The sequence below is a fragment of the Sparus aurata genome, chromosome 9, assembly GCF_900880675.1.
Source record: "Sparus aurata chromosome 9, fSpaAur1.1, whole genome shotgun sequence".
NCBI lineage: Eukaryota > Metazoa > Chordata > Actinopteri > Spariformes > Sparidae > Sparus > Sparus aurata.
Genome location: NC_044195.1, coordinates 4,538,330 through 4,564,380, shown reverse-complemented (window position 1 = coordinate 4,564,380; position 26,051 = coordinate 4,538,330). Strand labels below are relative to the sequence as shown.

At 40.4% G+C, this 26,051-nt stretch overlaps 1 protein-coding gene across 2 annotated transcripts; it reads right to left on the bottom strand.

The window, feature by feature from the left end:
* Positions 1-317: 317 nt before the first annotated feature.
* Positions 318-26,051, bottom strand: f5 (coagulation factor V). Of its 2 annotated transcripts, none has more exons than XM_030428821.1 (25): positions 25,847-26,051; positions 25,058-25,140; positions 23,796-23,918; positions 23,057-23,269; positions 22,768-22,929; positions 21,614-21,835; positions 19,753-19,918; positions 19,350-19,530; positions 17,952-18,048; positions 17,621-17,826; positions 17,061-17,208; positions 16,747-16,959; positions 14,502-16,554; positions 14,226-14,394; positions 13,071-13,307; positions 12,448-12,664; positions 12,151-12,330; positions 7,561-7,677; positions 7,388-7,480; positions 7,207-7,292; positions 6,961-7,116; positions 6,724-6,868; positions 2,782-2,933; positions 2,010-2,192; positions 318-1,878 (listed from the first exon to the last, which is right to left on the bottom strand). In XM_030428821.1, exons 1-25 carry the CDS (start codon positions 26,005-26,007, stop codon positions 1,732-1,734), a joined length of 5,910 nt encoding a protein of 1,969 aa, XP_030284681.1. In that variant the 5' UTR covers positions 26,008-26,051; the 3' UTR covers positions 318-1,731. The 2 variants fall into 2 exon arrangements, with proteins under 2 accessions (XP_030284681.1, XP_030284682.1); XM_030428822.1 differs by having other exon boundaries at positions 7,388-7,459; positions 25,847-26,050.

The following is a 26,051-nucleotide window of genomic DNA, read 5'->3' as shown; positions in this document are numbered from 1 at the left end:
TGGATAAACATGCCATGTAGTACAGCAGATAAGCAACAAAATCTTTTAAATCTGGAAAGAAGCACCAAAATATGACTGATTGAACCTCTTGGGTCATCCTTGTGAAAAATCCCGTTAGCCAAGTAAATTTCAAAATGGCCGCCATTTTTCAAAATGGGCCATTTTTTAACATAGAATTTCATTGTCTGGGTTTGATGATTCTGGTGTTGAATTACAGGTTTTTAACTATGGAAAATTCAAATTTATACATCAGAAATCCCTTTTATATCTCCTTTAGCCATTTACTCAAAATAGTAATGTGAAAAATATGCATAATCACCATTATTTCCGCAAAGCTTTTATTTGAAGATGATGTACAAAAATTCATCATCATTTAATTTGTACATGAGCTGAATATGATCCTTTGGTTACTACTGTACATAGCATTTGTACTCCGTAGCATAAAATATACAAACTATAAAATGTAAAATGCAGTAACCTGAACACTTAAGAATCAATGTATATTTTTCACACTGATGACATCTGTAACCTGAATAACCTGAACATTCCAGGATCAACAGTTATGTTAGATTAAATGTACATGTATAATTAAATAACCTATGGTCTGGGTTGAAATGCAGCATAATTTAATATAAAAATCTGCAGCTATACAGTGCTGTGCAAGCAAGACCAAAGCTGTAGCATTTGCACCCTCCAAGGCATTCAGATTTACATCCACACTTGGTCAGTTGTTGGCAATTCTCTGCAATAGGGGCGACATCAGTCCACATGACTTTTTCTTTCAGTGGCTGAAATATGGTATACGGAAGCTTTTTAGCCTCTCAAGAGTTATAAATATGGCTTCTCTGTGGTCAAAAATGTATGGTTTGATAGCAAGATCATTCATATTGGACAATTCAACAAAAAGTTGCCCCAAAAATAGTATTTCTGGGCCGGAAATGGCGGCCACCTTGGAAAAGTGGCAGCCATCTTGATTTTTGCGTGGCTAATGGGTTTTATCAAAAGAACAATCCCCAAGGAATATTTGTGCCAATTTTGGTACGTCTTTCCACTTGTGAAAGATTTTCCTGAATACATGCAATTAGCCGCTGCACTAATGTGTTTGCAGCTGCACGTGGCTGTTGATTCTGGAGGCCCTGAGGTGCTGCTTAACGACGGGCCTGGCATTCGCAGAGGTGCTAAAAGTGACACCTTCAAGACACCATGAGAAGATATCAGTGTTCACATACTCATATTTGGCATAACAAGACTCACTATTTGCAAACTGGATCCATTCATTTATGTACTCATAAATCACTGGAGTGGACACTGAAAAATAAGAATGGTAATCATATTTATTGAAAAAATAAATTACATGATCTCTACTTACATATTTACATAAATTTTTATTCATTTAGGATAAAAAAAAATGGCACATATGAGCGTAAAAAAGCTTTTAGTATTTAAAAAAAAAAAAAAAAAACTATTGACAATATGGTTAGGATTACTAATACTTAGTGCACTCACCTATGAGTTTTGAAACTAATTTAACTGGACATATATTTGTATAATAAATCAATTTTCTCTGTATTCATTTGTAAAACACTAAATTTCTTTCTGCATCTTACTGCCAAATTTGAAAAAGAACGTTTCCCACCATATGTTTGGTAGCAAATGTGCATATATCTGGATGTAGATGACATTCGTGTTTCAGTTTGCATGAGTGTGTGTGCGTGTGAGTGTGTGTGTGTGTCATTCAAAGTCACAGCCCAGTAGTTCTATTCTCATGGTGATGGAGGCCATCCAGCTTTTGGGGATGATTCTTATGAAGCGGGAGAAAATTGGAGGGTAGATGTAGTTCTTCACGTGGTCATTGTTATCCGTATTTCCTAAAAACGTCTGGATTTAATAAGAAAGAGACATTGTTTAGAATCATAATTTCTCTACTGTTGTAAAATAAATCTACCAAATGTTCCCAGTGAACTGGTTAAAGTTCAAGGTAATAATACTTTAATATCCTGGCAGCTCACCTTGAAAGCAAGGCCCTCATCATCAGTGTAATGTTTCCAGTGTATCCCATTGTCGCTGTACTGCAGAGAGTAGGAGATAACATACATCTCCGTCCCCAGAGACTTGGCTCCTTGTGTTATGATACCTGTGATCTTCTTAATTTGGGGCAGCTCTACCTGAAGCCACTGGTTCATGTCATTATACTGTGGAAGAGATGGCACAGAGAGAGAGATATTAGAGTTGTACTGCAGATTGGTGTGAGCTCATATTTTAACTACAAAAAGGTATTTGTGTGCTCTATAATTCAAAATAATTTCAAGGAAAAGTTCAACCCAAAATGATGATTCTGTAGGTGGGGATTTGTTTTAAAATATAACAAATAACCATACAGCTTGGTCGGTGTAATTAAAGTCTCAAGAAGCCCCAAAATCCCCAAATCGATTTCAGAACACTCTTTTACAACCTTGACATGCTAGCACTTTTTTGCACCCACTTGAGACAGTATGGTTTTAGCTTAAGAGCTAGAGTGAAGATTTGGCTTTAAAAAAGGATGTAAATAATGTCTTTTCAAAGCGATCAGGGATCTCCAGGCTTCCAAAAATTTGGATTACACTGGAGGAGCTGTATGTTGTGGACTATGAAACTTTTTCATTTTTGGGTGATTTTTTTCCCCTTAGGGTTTTTTTTTCTGTTATCAGGTCCTGCGTTACAAAATCAGCAACATTCAACCTGATCAATACAATAAATGTGAATGCATTCATTGACTGGTCATGTCAGTATTAGGATTTGTACCTTAGCCTGCCAAGCATTGATGGTGCCTTGTCTGTTGAGGCGTGCAAGAGAGGGTTTCCAGGGTCCTGAGTACCAGCTGGAAGCTATGGAGCTGGCTGTGATGTGGTGGTCTTCTATCAGTAAGCTTTCCATCCCCAGAGGCACAGAGCAGCCTGAGTCAGGAGGTTGAAATCGTCACGTAAGGAGTACATTCATACACAGGAATTTAGCTTCCATTTGGAGAAAGTATTTGGAAACCAGGAAAAAAAAAAAAATACTATCACAGTGCCACCTATGTTTAGATTTTAAATGTAACCTCATTGTGTATATTTATTTCAAAAATATATTGCACCATTTTCACCAAATGTTGAAAAGTAATTCCAAGCTTGTTATTGATGTGCTGACTAAAATCCATGCACTTCGAAGAATCTATTGGTGAGTGAGTTTTCCAAAAATTACAGAGTAGAGAGAGACAGCGCAAAGTTAAATGGCTAGTAAACAATGTCTAAACTAAACAATAATAATAATAATAATAATAATAATTCAGTGAGGATGTGGTTTGATTTAAGTTTGCCTCCAGGGAATCCATTCATTCCTGATTATGGACACTTCAAACCATGGTTACTTGCCAGGGGAAAAAATTAAGACCATTAATTTTATTTCCATGCGTTTTGCGATCAAAATACAATGTTTTTCACAAGCTATAACTGTATTTCCCTGGTAACATCTGAAATTCTGTAACATCACGTGCAGTTGACACAGTTATTCTAATCTATCTATATGTTTAACATCATATCACAATTTTCACAAATGGTAGTCCATGTGTTCAGTCTGCAGTAGGGCTGGGCGATATATCGATATATTTTTTAAATTTGATATGGAATTAGACCCTATCGCATACATCGATATAGTTCAAATTTGCTGTGATCCTTGCTCCAGGCAAACCGCTGACCCGGAGCTCTCTGCACTGCTCCCCCCGCCCCTCCTCCTTCATGCACAGAGAGGGGAGGGGCTGGAACAGACACTCCGGTACTCTTCAACAAACTATTGTTGCCCCGCACTTTGGCCTTGATGCCCCATGAAAAAAACTCATTGTACGGCCACAGCGGCCTCTGTGCCCCTGGCCCGGTCAGCGTAGCGGGCTTGCCTTTAATTACAGCCACCTGAGTGCACAGTAGTCACTCACAGTAACTTCAGTGAGTCCGCGGTTTGCGCAGGTGGAGTCTCATCATCACGATGATCTCACGTGAAAGCCTCTCAAACAGCAGCAGCAACGTCTCAAAACAGAAGTACGAAACTTACAGCACAGCGAGCGAGCCAATACGTGTACCCTTCGTTCTTTGGTGTTTCCGTTTCAAAACCAAATTAAAATAGCAGAAAAACTACTTTGTTTTTCTGTTATTTTGTTTTAAAACCTGAACGGAAAAACGGAAAAACAGAATAACACAAAATCACACATTTTGTAGCTGTTATTCTGTTTTAAAACAAAAACAGAATAACGTGAAAATTAAGTTTTTTGATTTTTACTGTTTTGTTATTGTGATATTTGGAAAATTCGGATTCAGGAGCGGCAGCGCAGTAATTGTAATTCATGTAATTCACAGAGAAAGCTGTGCTGCCGCTCCTAAAGAGACGTGACGGTAGACGTCATGATGATGACGTCGGGGTGTTTCCCCTGCGGTTATTTAGTAGGGTATGCTACAGGATGGGAGGGGGAAAAAAATCGGAAAAAAGATTAAAAAACAAAAAATAAAATCACGAAAATTCCCCCCATGTCGAAATGCAAGTGGTTGGACTATTATAACACACAAACAAATCATCCTTCTGGCGACTTTTTTGCCAAAAGCGACTACCGACAAATCTAGCGACTTTTACTGGAGTTATTGGAGACTTTTTTGGTGTTTGGAGACTCTGACTTGGAGGCACGTATCACTCTGCAGTTACTGTGCTCAACGAGCAGCGGGTGCTGCCGTGAGTCCCTCCCCCGTCCAAAAGCGCTCACAGGCGGTCAGTCTCTCAGTAGCCTCCTGCAGCAGTCCAGCCTGCAGTCAGAGCAGAGAGGAGACACACACCACTCCGCCTCCAGGCCTCCGGATGCGCATGGCCGCCGCCGCTCCGGCGTACAGAGCGGAGTGTAAATGTACCATTTATTACCAAATAATAGCCGGGTTTCAATTAACCGCAGGGTCCCTTTAAACGCCGAGTGCAGGTGTATATTTTGATAAATAACCGCAGGGGAAACACCCCGACGTCATCATCATGACGTCTACCGTCACGTCTCTTTAGGAGCGGCAGCACAGCTTTCTCTGTGAATTACATGAATTACAATTACTGCGCTGCCGCTCCTAAATCCGAATTTTCCAAATATCACAATAACAAAACAGTAAAAATCAAAAAACTGAATTTTCACGTTATTCTGTTTTTGTTTTAAAACAGAATAACAGCTACAAAATGTGTGATTTTGTGTTATTCTGTTTTTCTGTTTTTTCCGTTCTGGTTTTAAAACAAAATAACAGAAAAACAAAGTAGTTTTTCTGTTATTTTAATTTGGTTTTGAAACGGAAAAACCAAAGAACGAAGGGTACACGGATTGAGCGCTGCCGGTTTGATATGATACGTGACTGACTTATGTGGTAGGATTTAGTTTGGTAAAGTTGGAAATATATTCACAGATTCGAACTTCCCGGATCAATAACTCATAAGTGAAACCTTGTTAAAACACAACTGACGGCTCTTTCCTACCGTAGTAAGGTAGACAACGAGCTACAACCGTATTTTCATCAAAACGAGCGTCTGGACATTAACTCTGGTCTGTATGATCAGCCAGCTGTGGGACGAGGGCGCAGGGACCGTCTACAAAGTGCAACACCGAAAAGAAATACTACAAAAAATATTCAATAACCTCACTATTATTCAGAGTGTAGTGTCACCAAAATAATTCCACACATCAGTGGTCTCCTGCTGGTTATTCTAAAAATGTTTTGTTTGGAAAAAATGTGCTTTGCCATAATTTTGGGGAATTTCTATTGGGAGAAATATTCAATAACACTAATATTCAGTGTGGTGTTACAAAACTCACCTCACCCTAATCCTACTTAAAAAACAAACTGTTTTCTAATGTAACATCAACTTGATATTGGTATTTAAAAAACGTTTTGATACATAATCCATGTGTTATTATAAATTAGGATGTTATGGTATCAGTCTGAAAGGTAAATCAACAAATTTTACTCAGTGGTCTTTGTGCCCTGTCATGTGGCCTTGGTGCCCCTGAAAACAAAAAAAAGTGAAGGCCAAATGGACTTGCCCCTAAAATGATGAAATTCCCACCCACATGTCATATTTGGCTTTGACTTTGACTGAACATTTGCTCTCAATTTGCAATAAAAATATTGGGATATATATTGTATATCGATATTCAGCCAAAATATATCGAATATGACTATTGGTCCATATCGCCCAGCCCTAGTCTGCAGCAGCCTGAAGTAAAAAGTAGAATAATGAATAGGATGTGAGATGATGGCTTGTGTCCAGACAGTGTCGGCTGTGTCGGTGTTACAGGTGCCATCCTGTGGTGTTCAGAGGATGATGGACTGAAGGACTACATTGTGCTGGAAAAATATTATAATATAAAATATATTGAAATAAAATATAGAATAATATATAATATAAAAAATATTCAGATTTTTTTTCCTGTGTGCAGACACCTGATACTAATGCCAATCATTCATTAGATATATGCTACAGCACATTAATTCAGAACAGTGAACAGAAAGTTTTACTGGATTCTATAGTTGTCCATATATCACAAATAAAACTGCAGCCAATCAGAATCAAATACAAACCCAGACCATGATATAAGAGGAGAAGAAGCTTCAGTAATGAATGGATGGACGTGAAGTCCAAATTTTCATTGACTTGTGGTATGACTTGCATACACCCACACAAACAGCACCATCTTACCATCAAGCTCACAGCCGTAGAACTCCATGCGGATTGTAGCCTTGTTGTACCAGTTGATTGGGTGGAGCCTAATGAACCGTCCAACCACAGGAGGAAAGAAAATGTTTTTCTTTGTTTCATAGGCCTCCTGGTTCCCAGGGAATACCTGGTGAAAGATGGAGACACACATAGAAAAGAACTGAGGTAATCACACACTCTTAGTTTTCATTGATAAAGGTGTGATCAATCGTTCCCCACCTTCCTGAGGTCCCTGCTGTCGCCCTTGTAGAAGATCCACTTCCTGCGATCTGTGCTGTAGGAGATAGCATACTTGGTCACAAACTGGGAATGGAACATCTGCCTGGCTCCCTGGGTGGCCACTTGGCTGATCACAACTGGTCTCTGGAAGTCCACCTGTATAACGGGTAGTCCATAGGTAGCCAATTGTTATCACATAGAAAGCAAATCCCATCAAACACACCCTTATTCCCCTACAATACATACCTGAATCCAGCTGGAGTTCTGTTCTGTGCTCCACGCATTGTATTTACCCTGATTGTTCAATCTGGCAAGATGGGGCTGCCAGTATCCTTTAAAGATGAAATTAGTCATTACTCAAGTGACTTATTTGCTTAATTCAATACTTATTGTATGTGCAGTAGGACCCCAGTGGTGGTATGGCTACCTCTACTGTTGATTGCTGTAATTTGGTTGTCTTTTACACTGCCTGACTGTAGACCCAGTGGACGGTAGCAATCTTGGAGGAGACATGCAATATCTCAATATCAAAAGACAAAATAACAATATGGCAATGTATTCAGAAATCCATAATGCTGCAGAGTGTTTCATTGTGTGTACCGTTATCTAGAACCAGAAAGAGGGTCTGCATGCCCTTCTGTTGGTTGAAACCAATTTCTGTCTCCAGCTGCCATAGGCCAGGTTTGGATGGGTACATCTCTAGAGTATCAAAACTCCCTGCAAAGACAGTTGATGTAGTAATTAAGTTGAAACCTACTGTATATGCTGCGATATCAACATCAAATATTACCTATATAGTCCGGTGGCATAGTGAAAATACCGTAACAGAGGTGATTAAAGCACCAAATTTTGCATGGTGTTTCCTTAGGGTCTATAGTGTAATTTTGGCCTAGGAGCCCTCAGAAAAAAAAACTTCATATTAGCAGTATATCATTATCAATGAAATATGCTTAAAACACAGTGATTTTCAAGTTCCTGCACAAGATAAAGTGTTCAAATGAATCCCAAAGTTAACATTTTATAATTTTATTTATGTGTATGAACTTTTACATAACTAAAGCTTCAATACATGACAAGTATTGAAAAAGTATAATCTTTATTCGCCCTGTAATTGATAATTATGAGTCGTTACAGGTGCATTTGCAAAGAGGTGAGCAGTCTATAGTCTATTTTGCCAGCCCATAGAGCCCCATTGTGAACCTGGAAAGTTTTATGCTAGAAATGTACAGTATGGGTCCCCAGTATTAAGAAACTGCCGGATGCTAACTTGCATATGTTGGGCCATTTGCATAATTAGCATTATTAGCAGTAATTAGCATTGATCGCCTATATAGGCAATATTTCAGCAACTGCTTGGCCGATTTGGACAATATTGGAGTGGTTTTGGGGGTTATTAAGGATGCTGAATCCATTTCTGACATTTTCAAAATTCAAAATGACAGTTTAAACCAAAAGTGACCATATTTCAACTCCCAGTGGGCCGATTTTTATTAATTATGAGTCGATTTTTAGGTTATTTATATGCTTAATATATTGGACCTGCATTTCAGAATCAATAGAGTACAATGTCATTGGTGTGAATGTTGAGACTTAATATTTCTTCAAATTGCTTGAGTTCTGCTTGCGTTTTTTGGCTGCGCAACTTTGTGTGATTGTCACTGTGGTTACTGCATCGGGCAGAATACTGGCTGGATGGAAAGATGGACAAAACAGAGCTTTTAATATTTGGATCATATCATCTCAGTGCAAGTAAGTTGATCAAATAGAAGCAGATAACAGTGATTACAGTGTGTATTTAAATATATATATAGCCTAATATCTCTATAGCCTACTTCTAAACCTTATCTAAAATACGGTAGGAGTTATTTTGAGTAAAATCCAAAGACTTAATCCAGAGTAATTAATACATCAACAGTTAATGTTACCACAGCTACCAAAAGAAGTTAGACTACTTTGCTTCATCACCCCAACCCCAATAGCTCACAAGTTCTGGCGAGCAGAAAGAGAGGGTGATTGGCTGTTGCAACAACAATGCTTTGAAGAGATGCTGCCCTATTTCTTTGCCGCTGGTCATCACAACTACTCAAGATGGATCACATGGCATCTGCGCGACATGCAGCACCTTCCTGCTACTGCCAAGGATGACTTCCTCGCCGGAAGCCATGTGTGCTGCCACTCAGATAGTGCAGCTGCAGTGAGTGGAGATATGTTTGGGGAGCAGACATGCATCAAGCAAGGGAAGGGAGTGAAAGGCATGAAGGGCATCTCCACCAACTCTGAACAGGTCACAGTGTGGATCCAATCTTTCGGCATCGGCTCCCACCTCTCCAAGTCATTGGATGAGATGTATGACGATGCTGAAGCTTTGGAAAAGACAATGAAGCCCAACAGACACAAAGAAGAGGGTAAAGGACGGTGGGAGTTGTACGCAGAGGACCAAGCTAAAATCCTGAGAGTGCTATGGGAAAACTCTCACCCACTCACCACAGAGACTACTACCCTCTACAATATCATGTGAATGTGCAAGATGCATTGAAGATCAGGCAAGACATGAGCACATTGTTCTCTTCATCGCTTACTGGGGGATTTCATGCACCCATCTCAAATAAGGTGGTGACAATGAAATTCAAGACAAAAGGAGTGAAAGTCAATGGGAAGATCATATGTGACCTTGAGGCGTTGTTTGCTTCGGCTGCTGGTGGTGGGGAGTGAGAGAAGAATGGAGCTCTCTCCCCTCTTTAACTACAAGCTTGGCCCGGTCCCTGCATCCATCATCGGTAAATATGGATGCCTCAGAAAGGGTAACAAGTCTGTGATTGTTCAGCGTCTTGAAATCCTTGTTCCCAATCCCCACCCACCAGACGTTGTACTCGCTGATGCATCGCAGCTCATCTATCGCATGGTGTGGCCATTTTAAGGCACTGTGGCTGATTTCGCAGCCAGAATGGGGCGCCGGCTTGATCACTACATCACCCAAATAATTGTTATCTTAGACCGGTATGAGCAAGTCTCTGCCAAAGACCACGAGAGGCAAAGCTGGGGGGAGCTCAATAGAGTACAACTGTCACTGAAAACCCCCCTACCTAGCCGCGATAAAGTGGTGAAGGACAAGACAAACGAGTGGAGGCTAGGCGAGCTCCTTTGCACACACAACACAGGAGATCACATCGAGATGGTCAGCAGAGCAGACAGTATTGTCACTCATGACGAAGCTGATGTCACCCTCATCTCATACATGTTGGAAGCAGCCAGGTGTGGTGCTAAAACTGTCCACATTCTCAGCGACAACACTGATGTGTTTGTGCTCATGGTCTGTTGGTGCTGGAGGGTGGGTATCACATGTCACCTGCAGATGGAGAGGTGGCTATGCGTGCTACCTCGGGTGTGACACCACCTCCTATCCCGTTGGCAAAGGGCAGGTGTCCGCGCTTAAGGCCACGAGAGTAGTACCTGGTGACCTGCTTCACTTCATTGGAGAGGAGGGAGCCACTGATTTGCAAATCACAGAGGCAGTGAGGTTTTTTTTTTCCTGGCTCTGTACAGCCGCAGGAAGTCTGCATCTCTGAATGTCGCCAGATATGACTTATACCGAAAGTGCAAAACCCCCCCAGCACTGAAGACACTGCTTCCTAAAGAGCGCAACGTGCACCTCCATGGACGGCGTGCCCATCTACAAATGCTGCTTTGGAAAGCAGCAGACCGCCCTGATCCACCAGCTGTGGACATCACCAAGTTTGGATGGAACAAGAAGGAAGGTGAGAAGGAAGGAGAGGAAGTCATCATGCCTGTCCTGGATGCAAGCCCCGTTGCTCCTCCTGCCCTGTTGGACATTATCAGCTGTAGCTGGGTTAAAGCCATGTACAACAACAAAGTGTAGCTGCACAGCTGCAGGCCTGTACCAGCTACTGCTTCTTCAATGGCTATGACAGTACATGTTGCACCCCGCTCACACTCACACACTCACAGCAAGAAGAGCAAGACGACAAAAATGTAGTCGAAGAAGAAGATGAAGACAGAGCTGATGATGATGTTGATGATAAATATATGGTTATATAGTGCAGAGTAGCAGAAGTACAAGGTGCTATTGCTTGATAAAAGTTTTCTAGTTTTCTGCTGTGATAATTTTGGGTATACTTCTGTTTTAAAATCTGTTCCAGGACTCTTGTGTTCTACCTGTAACTTGTATTATACTCCTTTCTCTATATTATTTAGCCATAGTCATAGTTTGATATGGTACTTGCCTTTGTTACCTCCAGTGTCACCTCAGAGTGTAATGTTATGTGAATTAAAATGTACATATTCTGCATCATTTGGATAATTGTGTTCATAAATATCCTGCAATTTATTTTTATTGATTCAGTGTCCTCTAAACATCTAAACTGACTCAAAATTAATCAAAACTGGGAGTTGAAATATGGTTTAAACTGCCATTTTGAATTTTGAAAATGTCGGATATTCCTGTCGGCATCAAATGTTGATACTTCATGGAGACCACCTTGATCTATACCACCCTCACAGAAGAAGCACTTGTGAATATCCAGTCGTTGCATTTCATCATTACATCGGCTTTCCCCCTCCAGATTCAACAGCAGTACGTCTAGCTATGTACTGTCACACACTAATAGGATTTAATGTGATGTGATGCGGAACTAATGGCCAAACTATGAACTCAGTAGATGGCTATATGAATAACCTGAAGTTGAATTAAAAAATAAAAGAGAAAACCCAAGATCTCTTAACATTTAAGCAATTTTTGCTGCACTTTACACTTATAATTTAGAAGATCTACTGGCCTGAGCACAAATTAACAAAAGGAAGCTTATTCAGTGGTCTTAAGCCATTACCATGAAAGTTTTACTCGAGAGGAAAAAAACAAAAAAAACGTTTTTCTTGGATATTGTTTTGTAAGTGATTTGACACTAAATTTCAATATTTCAGCTGGGCTCCTAGGCTGAAATCATTCAGGAGGTCCTAAAGAAGCTTCATGTAAAATTTGGTGCTTTTATCACCTCGGTAACGGTATTATTTGATTTGTGCACTATCCCACTGGACTAATAGCTATTCTCTTGGTTTTGAGGTAACATCAATCCAAATACTAGAGGGAGACTTATTTTCTAAACTTGAAAGCACAAAAGCAACAAAAGCAACAAAGATGTTATTCTGAATTAACTTAACAAATGTGTTTCTCACCAGGCAGCAGGGGGTAGACAGCCTGTCTGTAGCTGGTGGTCTTCCTGTGAAGGAACGTCTGTCCGTGGAAGTGGACACTCTGAAAGTCCTTGGGAGAGCCCATGTTGATTAGGTGCCAGCACACAAGCTGGTTGGTGTACATCCTTAGGCCCTTCAAATTGTAGATAATGCCATTGATGGCTGAGGAAACAACAGACAAGAGACATTTTTTATCCGGTTAGGTAACTTTTTTTTCTGTTCTGTGACAGACAACTCTCACATGCATGGAAGAATATGTATTGCAACAAAATGCATTACAATGGAACTTGAGGGTCTCCTTGAAGTTGGAGTCCATAACTCTCCTTCGCTTTTTCCTCTGCATGGTCTCAAGGTTCTTCTCATAGTACCAGCTCTGCGACTCATCAAAGGTCATGAAAAGCAGTGTGAACTCCCTCATGTCTACTAACTCTCTTTTCAGGGTGCCCTCTCGACACACCAGCAAAGGTCCGATCAAGCCCGAGTGCACATCTCTTTCCTAGGAGATAAAGCATAAACTAGGTTTAATATATATTTATTTAGATTTAAAATGTTTTATATATTCCATTGTGCTCAATCCAAATGCATAGTTTAATGTACCAAATTAAGTGCATTCTTCATTTAAAGCTCCTATGTGTAGAATCTGTATGTGACTTAGCATCTTTCAAATTATTATGATGCATCACAAATATTTGATAATAATGGCAGAAAAATGACAATGCTGGTGAAAACTGGTGCAGCGTGTTTTCTATGCTTCTGCTGGGAGATTGCCACAGTCAGAAACTCAAATGCTACATACTGTGGCTTTAATCTTTATTTGTAAATAGAATTTCTTCACCTCCTGCCAAACTAAGATGACTTATATTTAGTTAATAATAATTTTCAAGCTTTTTCAAGTTACTCACAGGATTAACACCCGAATAGTAGGCCCAGGTCCGACACTGAGACTCCTCTGGCTTTGGCCCAACCATAGGCTGGACCTTCCATATGTATGTGAAGTTGGTACCAGGTTGAACCTCATTGTCGTATTTATACCAGTACTTAGAGCCATCCTCATAAGACAGACCTTCTGTCTGCTTGGTATAGGAAACCCCATTAGGATGTAAGGAGTATGGACGGTTGGCATTGTTCTTGAACACCACCTATGAGACAAAAAGACATATTTTGTGATTGGTTGGTGATGACTTTAAAGGAATAGTTGTACATTTTGGGAATACGCCCAGCAATCTATCAATACAACTGTCATGTCTGTATGGTAAATATTTGGTTAATATATATATATATATATGTACACACACACACAAAATTCTATATATAAATGTATATATATATATATATATATATATATATATATATATATATATATATATATATATATATACATATATATATATTTACACATACATTGTACATATACAATTTTCATTCACAATCCCCAACATAATGTTAAATGTAGATTTATCATATATAGCATACAGATAAGAGATTAGTATAATTTTACTCGAAATCTCACTGACATTTTCAGTTAAGGCTAGAGTTCTCAACGGGTCGGCCCGGCCCGACGAACCCGACCGGACCCGCAAATATGCAAATGAGCTGGGTCGGGCCTCGGGCTTCCTTTTTTATAAAACACATTTCATAAAACACATTTGTTGCAGGTTGTCAATTATATATTGTTTGTTGTGAATCATCGCTGTTCACGTGTGGTGAAGAGGTCTGGCTGCCTGCTTCATGGGGAGGGGCAGATGCAGACCTGACGCCGCTGCGTAAAGTTACGATAACAAGTGTATGAGGAAAACAATGCAGGCGCACGGGGGGTCGGGTTCGGGCCCGGTTCGGGCAGACAATTCATGCTGGTGTGTCGGGCTGCGTCGGGTTTGGGCTTAAAAACCTGGCGGGTCGTAATTTTCAGGCCCGTTGAGAACTCTAGTTAAGGCATGGTTACATGAAACAACAATCAGACTGTAGATGCTATAGCTGACACAGAAAATAACATTTGAAAGTGTGAGATTCCAGAAGAGATAGGCAGGTTCAGGAAAAGCAACGGATGACAGTCTTACCATGATGCTTTGTCCAACCTCCGCCTTGATGACAGGTCCCAGAATGCCTAGATGCTCATCTATCTCTCCACGGATTTCAGGTGTGCTGAAGCTCCCGTCCATGTAACTTCGAAAGACCACTTTGGTGAACTTGGTTTCTCGGCTGTTGTGTTGCAACTTATCTTGCCTCCTGTGGGATTACAAGACCCTATTTCAGCTTTGTGTGTGTACGATGTATAACTGCTGTACAGTCAGAATAGTCATATGAGCTTTTATTATGACTGTCTCTGAGCTTACCTCTGTCCATAGCCAGCATAGTCCCACTCAACCTCCTCTGCAGCAATGAAATAAGTTTTGACATTTGTGCCGAAGTTTTTTAAGTAGTATTTCGCGGTGTCATCCAGGTTGAGATTCTTGATGTCTTCATAACTGCTGTAGGGGTCTTTGTACATCACATACTCATATTCATCTGCTTTCACGTCGTGCCCATCAAGCCCTAGATGATCTGGTTCATCTCCAGGAACGTACAGCTCATAGTCACTAAAATCAGGCCGGGGTACACCAATGACAACAGGGATGTTAATGAGCTCCTCTTCATCAGAGACAGGTTTTGGCACATGAGGGGGGGACCCACGTGGGGTCATGCCTGGATTGAATCCACGAGGAGAGAATGGTAGGCCACTCCTGGCCTGAGGCTTGAATTCCTTCCTCTTCCTTGTTTTCATGCCATGGCCCTTCTGGGGCCACTGTCGAATGTTCACCTTCCTGATCTTTTTTGGGGTTGGGGTCTCTCTCCCAAAATATTTTTTCATTTCATCAGGAATGTCCTTGGGTACCATTTGATGAGTTCCATCGTAAGTCCAGTTGTGACCCTGCGTTTTGACTGAGGTGGTTTTGATCAAATTTGTACTGTTCTCTTTAAGGTAGATGAACACTTCTTCACTGCTATCTGAGGCACTTCGCTCCACAGAACTGCTCTTTCTTACTACATCTCTGGTGAGGGACAGGTTAATTGAAGTCTCATTGGAGAAACTTTCCACAGCTGTGTGGTTCAACTCGCCACTAAGAGCTGTGACATTCTCTCTACTGTGCGAAATAATCTCCTCTGATGAATCTAATATGGATGTATTCACTGTGACATTCTGTAAGGGCCTGGTTTTGAGCAAAATATCAGTTACATTTTCAAGGCTGGAGTTGACTGGAATAGTCACAATTTCAGAGGAATTCTCTTGTCCATACTCTGGCTCTGCTGTGGTGATCCGAGAGTCATTGCCATTGGTTTTGTTGCGCATGCTCTCCAAGATGGTCATGTTGTATCTGCCTGTGCTGCTGATGTCACCCTCTCCAGCCGTTTGAATAGACAATGAATGGTTTAGTCCATCTGCTGTCAGGTTAACTTGCTTGGTTGCTGTGGTATTCTCATATTCCTTTTTCAAAATGTGTGACAGAGAGGTGACATTGCCATCTTGTGCACTGTTGAGATTGTCGGTGCTTGAAGTGGGTGGAGGAACAGAGTAAAAGAACACGTCCCCTCTGGTGAGTCTCTCCTCTGAGTCCACCAAGATTTGTGGACGATTGGTGGTTTCTTGTACTGTTACAGTAAGATTGGTAATCCCTGCAGATACATTTTTTACCACTGGTAATGATGTAACATTGTGAACTGTTGTGTTGTTTGTGTCAGAAACTGCTAAATTATCACAGTTTGAGACATTAGCAGAAGCACTGCTACTTCTTGTTAAACTGTCATTCTTTGGTAACATATTTGGGCTACAAACAGTTTTATTTAACATTTTATTCTCAGAAGTTAATGGCATACTGCTGTTTTGCATATGCGTTATATTTTCACTGATGCTTTGGGCTAGCAGATTAACTGCTGTGAGGTTAAGTCCATCAAACTCTTTCCAGTTTGGGAATAATGTGTCATTTAGTGCATTTGGCTTTAGAACAGAAGTCTCATTTTTTCTCTTTGTCTCTCTGAAATTAAGTGTGATATTTGTATCTCCATCAAGCACATCAATAACATCATAGTCGAGGAAAGAGAGGTCCAGCTGCTCAACATCTGTGCTACTAGATTGGTTCTTTAGAGACCTGAGACCTAATTCAGCTGCATACATTGCTGTTTCCTCATCTATCTCCGACGATTTCTCTTTTTCAGGTTTTGGCTTCTCCTCTTCTTTCTTTATTTCATCCAAGCTCATAGGCTTCCACACGTCAAATTCTTTTCCTGCTGCTTGATCATCAATTTCACTGTAATCATACTGGTAGTCACGATAGCACTCAACATCCTGAAACTTTAAACGCATTCCTTTTGTTGTCTCATGGGAATTCAGGGAGGCCAGGAGCCAGACACCTGGTTCAAGAGAGACAAAAATCCTTCAGGAAAGACCTTTAAAAAGCTAAGCAGCTGTCATTTTTGACATACTTAAGTTCTTAATATCTCTCATTCTCACATATAAAGAGCATATCGATGTTCTGTTGTCATAACAGTTTAAATTATCCCCACATTTGACATTAGAAAAATGCATTGTAAGCTCTGACTGACCAATGTTGTCCATGTTCATGTTGATGGTCTCTCCAGTCATGGGGTAAAGGCTGAGAAAGTCCTCTGTCCGCTCATTCAGTGTAAATGTATGGCCATAGAAAGTAGCTGTCTGGATGTAGTCCTGTGCTCCAATACTGGACACATGCCATGTTGCAACCTCACCATTGCAGAAGCCCAAGAGTGGGCCGCTCTCAAATGCATAACCATTAATTGCTGTGAGGAGAAAAAACTGATATGAACAAATGATGCAATGATATCTAATTTCTTTTAGGATTATCTGGTATAAGCTTCAATCTAATTATGGCTAAACTTACTGTGCATAACGTTGGACTTATAAAAGTCTGGGTCTGCCTTGTTGACTCTGGATCGGTCACAGTATTGGCGAATGTTGTCATCCAGGTACCAGCTCTTGTTCTCATCGAACACAGTGAACATGGCATGCTGCTCCTTGTCGGCTTTCAGCTGTAGAAACAAAAGAAAACCTCTATGAATTTTGAAATATTGTACTGTAGGGCAATGTAATACTGTAGGGCCTGTTTTCACTTTGACATTAAAGAGTTCTTCTTTAATTCTTGCCGAAAAAAAGCTAATTATAATGACCAGGATTCCATTTATACAAGCAATAAAAGGGGAAAACATCAAAGGGGATGAATACTTTTATGAGCACTGTATTTAAATGTTATTGTGGTGTTCATAGAAAATTCAAGTATCACCAAGGTCAGTATGAGACCCTGAATGAGGTCCATGTAATAGTTGTTGAGATATTTCAGTCTGGACCAATGAAATGGACCAACAAATTGAAAGACAGACTGACATGACCATTGCTAATGCTATGCTGCCAGCGTGGCTCTGAATTAAAGTTGAATTTTTTTACCTGCACGTTCCTGACATTGAGGGACTGGCTCTTGCAGATGAGGATTGATCCTATCAGTCCTGAGGCAATGTCACGCGGTGTGTCAACTGCACTGTGGTACTGGCGTGTCAGACAACGAGAGTCATCGTCAAAAGGCTCATCCTCTTCAACCACTCTCCATACATAGGTGTGTGTCTCGCCTGGCTTAACACCATGAGACTGGTTGCCTGGCAAAACCATTGTTATATATCGCATCAATTTTATTTTACTCATTTAATATAATCAAGCAAGAGTGGATAATCCACTAGACCCAAGTGTTCAAACATTTTGTTTTACAGTAAGGAGATAGTACCTCCAGCTGGGTAGTTGACTCCCTCTTCCGACTTCTCTATTGTAAGTCCATGTGGATAGATACTGTAGGGCCTGGATGCCATGTTCTTGAAAACTATCTGTAATAAGACAGAGGGATGTGTCAGGACATGCAGTCCATAGACAATGACAGATGCTATGAAATACAAATATTAGAGTTACACGTGATTAATTTATTGTGCTCACAGTCATTTATTTAAAATACCACAGACTGGGGTTAACGTTCTGACTTTCAGCTTTAATTGGATATTGCTTACATCCACAGCAGTTGAAACCTGTAGAAACTGCAGCCATTTTCTGACACATTTCATTCCAATATTAGGAGACAGTTATCCGTATCCCTACGCATTAGCGCAACTAGGCAACAGGTTGTCTGTGAGCGGCGAAATACAGTGAGAGGCCCAGCTGCTGGACGAGACGTTTACTTTCAATAAAAACGAAACAAAACAGACCGTAGAACCTCCCTATGCATTAGCGCAACTGCGAAGGGATACGGAGGTTCTACGGTTGAGAAAATGTAGTGCCAAAAGAAAGGCCGGTCTGACTGCGATGTAAAGCGCTGTGAATTTTCTCTATACAACGTACACTTGAACTAATATAGATTTTTTTAGGTGAGCCTTGTTTTAGGTGGTTAAATTTCGCTTTTTCTCTGGACCCCGTTCACTGCAGTACAAAGCTGAGCGTCTGGGCTGGAGCGGCTCTCTACTTCTCCAAACTGAGGCTGCGCTGATCGGTGATTACGGTAGGAAACAGATTGACTATATGTACTTTATATGACCCCACTTCAAAAAACACGAACTATCCCTTTAATAATAAGAATAATAAACTGTATTTCTATAGCGCCATTCAAAACCAGAATTTCAAGGTTTTGAAATTCTTCACAAAAGACAAAACCATAAAATATTGCAAATACAGTGAGTCATAAGGAAATAAAAACAAAATAAAATGCGAAACTGGAAATTCACAAGCAATGAAACAAGAAATATAAAACTTAGAGAGATAAAAAAACAAAAGAGCAACAAATTGAAAACTTTTGAATAGACAATATCCAAATTCTTGTTGTATAGTGTTCTTAAAGGTATTTTAAATTGAGGCATTGAATCAACTGATCAGATATTTAATATTGTAAGACACTTGATACCTTTCCTGATAATACACCACCAGAGCAGCTTTTAATTTCAATATGCCAGAGCACAGAGCAAAAACAATGCTTTCTGACTACACAGTATTTCAAAGGCACTACCTTATAATGATGGAGAACACACTTTTCATCTATTTTAAAGTGTCAACAGGTGCCTGTTTTAGAATATAGTTTGTGTTTTGTATTAAATCGTTCAATACACTATACACTTGATTTGATTTTAAGTGAATGTGATCTCACCTTGATAACATCCCTGATTTGTGCTCTGATCACCGGGCCCAAGATCCCAAGTTCATTCCTCCTTTGTTTGGTCTCTGACCTTTCGGTGAATGATGCATTTTTGTACAGCGTGTAGACTGCCTTCTTGTATTTCCGACCTATGCGTGTTGGTGACTGTCTCAGGTACTGTAACTTGAAGTCCCTACACAAAAAGATTGAAGGTTTTCTTAAATTTTAAGAGATTGATATTGTTGCATTCATCAAATAAGACCATGTAGAACACTGATGCCTCACAGTCTCAACATGTACACAAAACATCAACACAAAGGTAGTACTTTATTTTGTTAGTCTCTGATTAGTTTGCATGCACACCTTTAGAAATGCTATCAAATCTATATAATACATATATATAATTGCTGCTTACTCATCAACATGTTCATTCATGGTAGGTGCATAGTCCCAGAAAACTTCCTCAGCAGCTATGTAGTATATCCACTCCTTGCTGTGTCGTTTTTGTTCAATCGTCATCCTTCGCCTGGGAGCTTGAAAGCCATCACACTTTGTCACATCCACAAAACCATGCATGCCAGCTGGAATGACAGAAGTGTAATTTTTCTTTTCAATGTAGTTAGACTGGTAAAACATAATAAAACATTTATCCAGAATGCATTTGACACATCTTTCTATAAAAGCACGGAATCTCTGTCTGTCTGTGTGTGTGTGTTTCTGTTAGTCAAATATCTCTGCGGATCAGGAAACACTGACCCGAGACTTTCAACATGGCTGCTGCGTGGTTCAGTGGTGTGCATCTAAGCATTTGCTTGGACTGCAATGATACCGTGACTAAATTATTTCATAAATGCTTTACAAATTCCGCCAAGCATTGTCCACCGGAGCCACCACAGTCACGTGCACACCAGAGCCAATCACTGCACACCTTGGCCATGTGCGCACCAGAGCCAATCACTGCAGAGCTCAAGCACACGACATACCTGAAGAAACAAGCGGATTGATACCTGCAGCGGCGCGAGCTGGACCGGGATTTTGCCGGCGGTTCGGTCCGTTCTGTTCTGTGCATCTAAACTGACTGTTGTGGATTAATGAGATTAAACGAGTCCGGACCGAGTCTGTTCGGGTCTGAGGAGATCCGGAGACACGCAGACAACAAAGTGGAATCGGAATCTGTGGATGTTCGTGTGTAGCTAGCGGCTAGCTAGCTAGCTAGCTAGCTACACGGCCCACATCCCGAGGCGACGGACCGGACGCATCGAACAAGCGGATTGATACCTGCAGCAGTGCGAGCTGGACCGGGATTTTGCCGGCGGTTCGGTCCCGTTCTGTCCTGTGCATCTAAACTGACTGTTGTGGATTAATGAGATTAAACGAGTCCGGACCGAGTCTGTTCGGGTTTGAGAAGATCCGGAGACGCGCGGACAACAAAGTGGAATCGGAATCTGTGGATGTTCGTGTGTAGCTAGCGGCTAGCTAGCAGCTAGCCGCTAGCTACACGGTCCACATCCCGAGGCGACGGACCGGACGCATCGGCACGTCCAAAACCGGACTTAGGGTAAATAATGTCCGCCACGCTATTTCGCGAACATTGCCGTCACGTTTGCTTTGTGTCTGGTGCAGGAAGAAACGGTAAAAACGGGCTTTTGTCACGAAAGTGTCCAAGCAGCAAGTTTGGTTGTTGAGGAACAGGAAGTTGTGGGAGGGACCTAGGTGGATGATTGACAGGCCAAACGACAGTCGGTGTATAGACAGCGATTTTGAGAATTGAGAGATTTGTGACATTTAGCGTGTTTGGAGTGTGTAGTTAGTGTGTTATGTAGTGTTTGGTGTAGTGTGTTTAGTGTGTAGTGGAGTCGGTTTTTTGTTTAATGAGTCAGAACAATGAGGAGAAGCTGAATGTGGAGCAGGCAGTGCAGCTCTTCATTCAGCTGGAAGGAGCACAGGCAGACCTGAGCATTGCCTGCATTTAAATGTAAATAGTTACATATAACTTTGTAAATGTTTAAAATGTATGCACAAATTTAGTAAACAACAATTTATATTTGCATTACAAGTAAAAATGGTTTGTTAAACATATTTGTGGTTTTCACAGTAAAAACAGCCAACTATACCCTGGAATATCGGATTTCACAACAAAACTAAATATCCCTGACGTCCCACCTTCAAACACAGCCTCATTTGGCCATCCATGAAAAAGCTACTTAACCTCCCACTTTTTTATAGGAATACATTTTTCTTACGGGCACTGCACTAGTAAGAAGAGAAACACCTACCTTCCATGTGCTTGTTGGTGTGTGAGGAAAGCAGCCATCGACCTGTGTGAAGAGCCACCATGCTGGCAGTGGTAGAGGAGCCGCTGATCAGGCCCACTGATGACATTTTATGCCCATTCTGCTGCAGCACCTGCCCATTCATATGTACAGAAAATACCTCAGGCTCTGAACTCATCCCCACTAGATGCAGGCTCACAGAGGCATAGGCACACAGACTAACATCTGGAAAGAAAGGAGGAAATTGTTAGTTACTTTGTGTATTTTATCTTTGCTTAGTTTAGTTTATGCTGAAAATCTGGTGTATGTCTTTCCACCAACAGTAAACCAAAGAAACCAATAGGTATTCATCATAAATCTGTACATGACAGCAGTAGTGGAGGAAGTATTCAGATAAATTCAGAGAGTAAAAATAGTGTACATTTTACGTACAGTAAAGCTCAGATAAGTAAGGAAGTAATGTTATTAACATGTAAAAAATTAATAGTAAAGTTTTGTCATGGAGAGACATCTGTTGTGATGAATTAACCAAGTAATGATAAGGTACATTATGAGGTTTTCTAAAACACAGATAATCGGCAAGTTAGAGGCAAAGATTTCCAATATCTTTATATCAATACATGTGTATTATTCCATGTTAAGTGTTTAATTAATCTATCCACAGAAAAGGAATTAACACAAAATAATTTCATTTTGAATTAAAAAATCAATACAAATCTATATTTGCAGCTTTGCAAGAGTGAGAATTTATAGCTTTTCTCATGTTTTCAAAGAAAATGAGCAGTTTTAGTACTTTGTGCAAAAACTGAAAAGGTCATCTGTCTAACAGGTTTAAAATCATACCCAAAAAAGAGACCTTGCAATAAAGACTGATGGAGACAATGTCTGATAAAACGTTGTAAACGGCAGTGACAAAGATGTGGAGGGGAAAAATAATGAGAGACTGCAGTAATGGGTGAAATCATGGATGCTACAGTGACAGACTAAAGGGGCTTTCCCTTTCTTTTTCTTTTTTTTTTTCTCTTCCCTCGTTTCTCTGTTCAGTTACGCACCGACTAGAGCCACAGACACTCACTGACTGCCCTGACAATGTCTGACAGTCGACTGTTGGCCTGGCGTTTGGGGGCTTAAACTCAGCGAGTGACAAAATGACTGACCTGGTAGTGATCCCTCTGTAAATCCATTGATGGTGTATTTCACATGCTTGTCTGGGGCATAGCTGTTTGGTTTGTACTTGCTCTCTTTCTCATCAAAAACCCCAAAGAGGAACACATACTCCTGGTGGACGCCAACCTGTTTTCCAGACTCATCCAGACTGCCTACAGAGAGAGAGAATAGGGGAGAGAGTAAGAGTGACTGAAAACAACAAACAAGTCATTGTTTGGAGCAGTAGCAACTGATATTTTGTGATTTTTCCATTAGCTATAAAATCAGTTTTCTACATACCAGGCTTGCAGATGAGTAAAGTACCAATGAGACCCGAGTTGTAGTCCTCTACAACATTTTGGTGGGAGACATAAGTGTAGGTGAGACAGGTGGGGTCATTTGGCTGTGGAGAAACATCTGGTGTCACCTCCCAGTAGTAAACGTGTTCTCTGTTAGGCCGCACAACATCATCCTCTTTCTCTCTCTGTGATGTGTTGTCAAAGTAGTTGGCTCCTGCAAAAAACAGAGGCGTTTAGTTTGAAATGGCAGACCACCAAGATGCCCTCATTAAATGAAATACCTTTTGCAACAGGGGTCTGAGGACATTACTGACTTTCCTAATATAATTTGATCCACTTTATTCGCACCAAATAACGAAGATTAATGAAGAATACACTGCAAGCTCTTCTTCAATTCTGAATCACTGCAGTGAATTAAGAAGTGCTTAATGTTAATTTCCTGCATCTACAATAGGAAGAATGTATTGTTTTTTCTCTTGATATGAACAGACACAGACAGTGATTTCCTAAGGCTTAGCCATGCTTCCTGTGGACTTCAGTACAGTGTACTTTGATAATCTGCCTGTCCCTGGTTAATATTTTAGAAAAAGACAAACAAGCTTGTTTGTTGTGTTGGCCAACATCATGAGCACCCACAATGACCCCAACAGACAGGCAGACAGCATGGTGGAGTGTAACTGGTGTTTTCTGGTTTGTCACAGCTGTCAGACTCATCTGCAGCTGGGCTAGAAGGTACCCACCCTCTGACTGTTTCCCGTAGGCGACCCCATGTGGGTGGATGCTATGTAGTCCAGTCGCCATGTTTCTGAAAGTGACGACAATTGTCTCCCCCTCCTCTGCCCTTAGTGTGGGCCCAAGCAGCCCTGCAGAGAAAGACAGGCTGAAGTTTATTTAGACTCCATAACACTTGGCACACCATCATGACACACTGGAACAAGTTACAACGTGTCATACTGACTCATTACTGGCTTTCTGTTATTATTGCTGATTCACTGACTGTTATTGAGCAGTAAATGTCATTTCAACATCGCCCAAAAACTATAATGTACACCAATGCAATAAACAAGATAGCCTTTCTTCTGCTTGTTATTTTTCTGAGAAAGGAAGTAATATGTAACGGAAAATGTACTTTACTGGTTACATGAAAAATGGAGAAAGCATTCAACTGGGATAGGGAAGTGAAACAGTAGCCTGGTTACTGTTTTATTGGTGCAAAATGTAAGAAAAATACAATTATAAAGAGAATATGAAGAAATAAGAAACCAATTTTGATGTTATGTCAAAGACATCTATGCATTTTGATGCAGGGTTATCTATTGAAGTTAGCATGCTAACCAGCTAGCCCCTAGCCATTCACTAGCAAACAGGCAACAACAAGCAGCAGTTAAGGATTACTGATATGTTTATTGTATGAATTTGACAGTTAGACTATTCTTACATCTTTGTATACACCTTTATGCCTTTAATAATTCTACAATTCTTCAAGGAAGTTCATCTAAAGTTAACAACCTGCCATATATTCTTCACTGACTTTACTGACTAACTAACTAACTAACTAAAGGCTGGTAATATCTCCTTGTGCCTGGAGAGCAAATCTGGTGACTATAAAGAGCAAAATTAGAGTCACATCATTTTCTCAACACACTATTCAGTGAACCCTAGTTCCCTGTATGGGCATCTACAATTGTTTTGTTTCTACACTCATCTATTCAGGTTTGTCCTTTAGAGTCATACCTGTCTGTTTAATATGTCTAGTGAATATGTTGTTATTTCTTTGTACAAACTAAAATAAAATAGCGGGTTTAATCACATCTTAATTTCCCCTCTTTATACTGCCAGATTACATAGTACTTTTAAAAACCTGCCAAGAAATAACAACTATGCACATATCCATTCCATCCTAGGACATTTTACAGAAGACATTTTTCATATGTGGGTGGAAATTAGTGTGTCTTAGTGATTAGAGCCAGACAGACTTTACTCATGTAAACCCAAAGTTTACCTAACCAGGAGGGATGAGTCTTAGCCTGTTTGAAATCTTTCTCATACTCCCGAAAGACCACTTTCTTATAGGTGGGGCCAAACCTAAGAAAGAGAAAACCACAAAATATTAATCAACAAATGAGCAAAACTCATCCTACACAGCTCACTGTATATTAACAAGATATTGCTTTCCAGATATCAAGTTACAAGTTTACTTATATGTGTGTTACCCACTATGTCTGTGTGTGTGTGTGTGTGTGTGTGTGTGTGTGTGTTTGTGTAGTCTTGTTTTTGGTTTTTGGGGTCCTAAAACCCGGAATCTACTCCAACACCTTTATATGGACCAAAATGCTGCACCCTATAATGTAATTTTTAAAATTTTAGGGTAAAGGCTATAGGGTGAGGCAAGTATTTGTTATGCTTAGGGATAGGTTAAGTGAACGTAAGTCTATGTAATGTCCCCGTGTGTGTGTGTGTGTCTATGTGTGTGTGTGTGTGTGTGTGTGTGTGTGTGTGTGTCCCACTAACACTGCTTATACTATCATAGAATGAAGAACAGACTGCCAAAGGAATTAAACAAGGACAGACTGGGCTGTTCAAGACAAACAACTTGAATTGAAGAATAGATAGACAAAACTTCACAGATGAGGTTACACAGACAGAATTCAGATAAATAAATAGTATTTATGAAACAAGTCTACAATATAAAGGTGTAAAATTGTCAAATATTGTAGGAATCTTATAAGAAAATAAAATGTTGTTGTATTCTTTTCATTTAATATCATGAATCCTCCAAACAGCATCTTACCTGTGTGTGTCATTCCCAGAGTAGTTCCAGTCTATTTCAACAGCAGCTATGTAATAGTGTCTCTCCCTGGTTGGATGCTGGTCTGCTTTGACATGAAGGACAGTCAGAAGAGCCAGGACGAGCAGGAGACACCAGGCTCCAGCCCACGCACAGAGCCTCATATTCTTGGATCAGTCCTACAGGTAAAACTGGTCTGCTCTGTGAG